The sequence below is a fragment of the Teleopsis dalmanni genome, chromosome 2, assembly GCF_002237135.1.
Source record: "Teleopsis dalmanni isolate 2A chromosome 2, ASM223713v2, whole genome shotgun sequence".
In the NCBI taxonomy this organism is placed as follows: domain Eukaryota; kingdom Metazoa; phylum Arthropoda; class Insecta; order Diptera; family Diopsidae; genus Teleopsis; species Teleopsis dalmanni.
The window spans coordinates 218,166,088-218,171,514 of record NC_051847.1 but is presented as its reverse complement, the minus strand read 5'-3'; the positions used below and the strand labels follow the sequence as shown (position 1 = coordinate 218,171,514).

General features: G+C 30.8%; 1 protein-coding gene across 1 annotated transcript in view; it reads right to left on the bottom strand.

The window, feature by feature from the left end:
* Positions 1-4,640: 4,640 nt before the first annotated feature.
* LOC119676755 (tubby-related protein 4-like) overlaps positions 4,641-5,427 on the bottom strand; it is a 22,098-nt gene continuing 21,311 nt past the window's right edge. The window contains exon 4 of the mRNA XM_038088010.1: positions 4,641-4,650. Coding sequence (XP_037943938.1) covers positions 4,641-4,650 — 10 coding nt within the window. The remainder of the gene's footprint in view (positions 4,651-5,427) is intronic.

The window sequence follows — 5,427 nt, the reverse complement described above, 5'->3', positions numbered from 1 at the left end:
TGCTACGCTATAGTTGAACCTATCACTTATATTCAGATACAATCGGATGAAGTGAGTTTGAGTTGTTTAAAAAATCGATTAAAAACTATAAGTGCCTCTATTTGTGTAATCCGTTGCCAGAGATAAGAGTATCTTGTCTGTTTCATATTAATCAAATATTCATTTCAAAATAATCCATTAACTGTTTGTTAACAATATTAATTGTACTCGTGCATATGTTATGGGAGTATGTACGGTTTTTGGCTAATACATAGATTAATGGTCAACACCGCTGTTTATTTTTATCTGCCCGAATTTTCAACGACAATATTTTCTGCGGAAAAGTGTTTTTAAATTCGTTTGTTGTTTTTTGTAATTTTTGTTTTGACTTCTTAATTTTAGATCAGCTGAAGAGCAGTGTTTTGAATATGAAAAAATATATTATATATGAAAACTGAACATGCAAAAAGTATTAATAACCAAAAATTTATCTTGTGTTTTGAATATTCGTATTCGATCATAATTTAAAGAAAAATTAAAAAAAAATTTACTACGAAAAACACAAATTACCCATTTGAGACACAGTGACCTTTGGAAAAATTTTGGCATTTGGGTTTAATAAAAAAAAATTAGTTTGCTTAAAAATTTATAAAAATATTGAAAAGATATTATTATTATTATTGTTAGGGAATATGGCACTGCTTCCTTTCGGGTCCATTGTGTCCCCCTTCTGAGTTTAGAGTAGGTTTCTAAGCCCTGATATGTTGGAAAGATATTAAAAGAAAACAAATATTTTTTGTTCAAAAAGATATTGAACAAAACTAAAAAAAGTATTTTAAAAAATATTAGTTTCATATGAAATAATGTAAGAAGAAGCATAAGTCGTAAGAAACAATATCTGACGAATTTACGGGTTGTTCAAACAAATCCATTCGTACTTATATGGCATTGAATTTATTGATGGTGTTTACCTGTGTTTTTAATAAACAAGAAATTTTTAAATGACATTAAAGCTTTAAAATAACTTATTTATTTATTATAAAACCCTGAAATTATTTACGAAAACTGACAGGCTTAACAACAACGCATTATCGAATCTCAGAATGGCTCCTTAGGAAGGTATGCAGATCTGAGGTTAATTATTGCTTAGTCTGAGGAAGTGATAAACAATAATCCAGTCAAGGTGTAGAGAGGGGTTATGAAAAAATTTCGCAGTTAATATACAGCCAACGAAGAAAATAAAAACAAACCATATTAACAGATAACAGAGTAAAAAAACTGGATATATTAAAAATAACTCATTTATTTATTTATTATAATTAAATACAAAATATAATAGAGGTGCTTATATAAACTGATAAATTCCTTATAAACTATATACACGTATAGATTAATCTTTTTGACAAAATTTTGTATTAAAGTTAGCTACATACAAAACTTGATAAATTTACACGAAAATTTTACTGAATAAATTTATATCGTATAAATTGCATTGCATTTTGTGCTGTCATAATTATTGCTGATATAAATAGTGCTATTATACAGCAGATTGATAAATTTACAAAAATATTTCATTAAATGCGTTCATATAACCGTGTACGTAAACGCATAAAATTATTTATTATTTGTTAAGTTTATATGCTTAAATAAATACCGCTATTTTTTCGAATATAACTAAAAGTAGAGTAAATTGTGAAGTAAGTAGAGTAGTTAGATGGACAGTTTGTGTGAAAAAGGTTTATGTGTATTATATATAATTTAATAAAAATTTTATATTGTTGACGGATGGATCTTGACTTCTCTGTTTTATTACATTGTTCTATTCTACCACACAGCTTTGTTGTACAACTTGACTCTGGATGTATTGCATGAGATGGGTCTGTCGTACAATAAGAGTCTATTGCACAATGTGGCTCTGTTGCACAACACAACTCTGTTATCCAAACCTTTTTATACAACAAAGTTTTGATACAAAATTGCCTCTTTTATATAAAATAGAGCCATTGCACAACAGGAATATGTGACAGAGGAAGGTTTTGTGGTACAAGAACACAGTGCTGTATAACAGGAGCTTATAAGTTTTTTTTATGAGCTCTTTAATCAGTTTCTAAATCAGTTTATACCATAAATACAACAAAGTGCAGTGATTGTTCATATTTACAAAAATTAAATTGTTTATTATTATTGTTTACTCAAACGACTTTCTGAATATCAAATTGTATCTTATTTTACCAAATTAATCTCATGTCCCCAACTCCGATATGTGTCGACATTCCAAAACTAAATTGAAATTTCAAATTTCATTATTTAAATATTTTGCAGAATCTTCAAGTATGAAACGAATTAATTTGTTTAATGAATTGTAATTAAATTTTAATGCTTCAAATAATTTGAGAATATTTTATGCACACTTTCAAGTGCAAACAAGTACGAATGTAAGTAGGTATGTAAGTAACATGTAAATTAAGAGCAAATTTAATTTTTGGCTTTATTATGATAATTCGATAAGTGAAATTGAGTTTATGTGCTTATACTTTAATTTCGTTTAGAATGTCCTGGCTGAAGTAAACTTCAGTTATCATAATGACCTCGTCAATGGTACCGTGACGGCAGTCAATGCCACGAAAGCCACAGCACACATACCACGGCAGTTTGAAGTACTAATTACGATATACGGTTTTAATGAAACGATGTTAAATGTAAATCCAGCTTATATACTAAATAAAAACCAAGAATTTGATGGTGTGCTTGAGCCAAATATTGAAGAAGATACTCAATATGAAGATGATGACATTGATATCGATGGTGAAAATGATTATGTGAATGCCAACCACGCAGCTAAAGTTAATGAGCGTAGCTTAGCTAAAAAAGGACTTGAATGGAATGAAAATGACGATGATGATGATGAAGGTAATGATGATGCACTGGCCGAAAATTTTGAGGATATTAATGCGCATAATGAAGATGAAGCTGAATTTCCAACTGATTTTAATAGTACGGATAAAGTGCTAGAACTTGGTAAACGTCAACAAGGTATGTGTATAGTTGTGTATAATTGTGGTTGTGTTAAAAACAATTACTTGAATAAAATTTAATTAAATTTTATTAAATACTTTTTAGGTGATTATTTGCTTTATGAAACTTTTCAAACCTCAAAGAATACCACAATGATACCAACAATGCATTCAGTTGTCTTCTATTACATTGATAGCGATTTCATTACTTACATAAAATTTGTTGTTTATGAAGTGAGTGGAGATAACCAACTATATTTAAGACTATATTTATCTTAGTTTACTTCTTCAATTATAGCACATAATTACCGAGTCGGATGCAGTAGAAGATACTGTAGTCGCTGAATACAGTCATTACACTCCCAACTCAATCAAAGCACTTATAATAGATCACAAATCGACTTCGTTATTCGTGCAAATGTTCGTCTATGGTTTCAAATTAATGGATCGTCCATTGGAATATGTGCCATACGTAGCATACATAACCAGTATATACTATAGGGAAAATAATGAAGCAACAATGTCACCATCACAACGTCTGCGTAAGCTTATGAATTCTTTTCAAAACACAGAGTCACCGACTACTAACACGGCAGATACACCAGTTACTCCAGATACAAATACAACATTTGCAGTGGAGTTGAATGGTTTGAAAAATGTGCTGTGCATGGAAAGGAGTGAACTTTTAACCGGTGGTGGCGCAACTTTATCAGCATCAACTGTTTTATTGCTCTTTTCACCGCTGGGAATGACTTTAATGAGCACATTGTGCAGCACAGTGATTTCCTCATGCACAACGCGCATTTAATATGAATTATTGGTTATGAAGAGTGATTGTATAATTGTTAATTGTAAGTAAATGTAATTATCTTTAAAGTATTAATTGTTCAACATTGGAGAATAAAAATGAGATATTTATTTAAAGTATATTGTTATATTAATAAAAACTCCTTTATATACACGAACACATTTCGTTATAATTTTAATTTCAGACTTTTTATTTTTACATTTGGGAACTCATTAAACTCAATTTTATAGACATTAAAAAAATAAATGTACAAAATTAAAATAATTTTTTGAGTTATCCTTACGGTGGCATGTTGGTTTGCATATAGTACCCGCCCGTATGATACAAATCCAATAAATTGGAAAATTCTTGCTTCCTTTAAAAAAGTAGGTCAAGGCAGTTGTGGCAGTTCGGAGCGACACGTTTCACCACCACTTTAGATTTAAGTGATACGAGTCGGTATTTGCACAATTTATGCTGTAAATTGTATCGTGTTTTATTTTTGTTGGTGTTCTACGTAATGTTAAACATTTGGTTTTATTATAGATAACATCCGGTGATGTAATTCTTGCGAATATAGAGTGTGACGCGTACTGAAAACAGGACATTTCAGCAGGATGTTATGAGTTTCATTTTATTTCGACCACTTTTATTTATGTATTATTGTTTATTCTTTTGCTTTGTATGGGCAGCTTAGGCAGTTATTTGCTTTAAATAGTGGAAATACTTCGACCAAGGCGACTTCATTTGGAACACAGATGAAATCTATGTCAATATAACATTAAATTCATATTAAATTTGAAAAAGAATTTCAGTACTTAAGCAACCCAAAATGGACTATTTAATATATTAAATAAGTACTAAATATATCTTTGATTGAATACGTAAATTATATTACTAATATAAAGCCGAAGATAACACCAATGACAACAATCAAAACTTAATTTTTTTTTATTAAAAATAAGATTTCTAAAATAGATGTAGAATTAGAATTACTAACTATACATTGTGACCGAAAAGTTTTCGGAAATTCTCATTTAAAATTCGCGCGCTGTATATTTTTCGATATTTTAAGTTTATGTAGTTTGGCAGCACTAACCACAATTACTATGCCAAAAATGAGCGCGATCTGTCAGACAGTTCGTTTACGGCAGCTGTTGAAACCAGTTCACCTCAGTAGTGCGTTGCGAAAAAAACAATGGAAAAAAATATTGAACAAAGAGTTTGCATCAAATTTTGTGTTTCGAACGAAATTTCGTGTGCAGAATCGTTGCGAATGCTACAAAAGGCTTATGGGGAATCAGTTTTATCGAAAACTCAAGTTTATGAGTGGTACAAAGCCTTTCAGGACGGTCGTACGACCGTCGAAGACATGCCGCGTTCTGGACGACCTTCGACCTCTACCACCGACGAAAACATTGAAAAGGCAAAGGAAATCGTGTTCCAAAATCCTCATGTGAGTGTTAGAGAGATAGCACGAGAGCTAGGCATCGGTCGTGAGATGGCTCGTTTGATTTTGGTGGAAAATTTGTGTATGCGACGTGTCAACGCTCGGCTTGTTCCGATTCACCTCAATTTGTTCCAACATTATCAACGATTTTAAGGCCAAACATTCAATAAATACCATCGAACAGCCACCGTATTCAC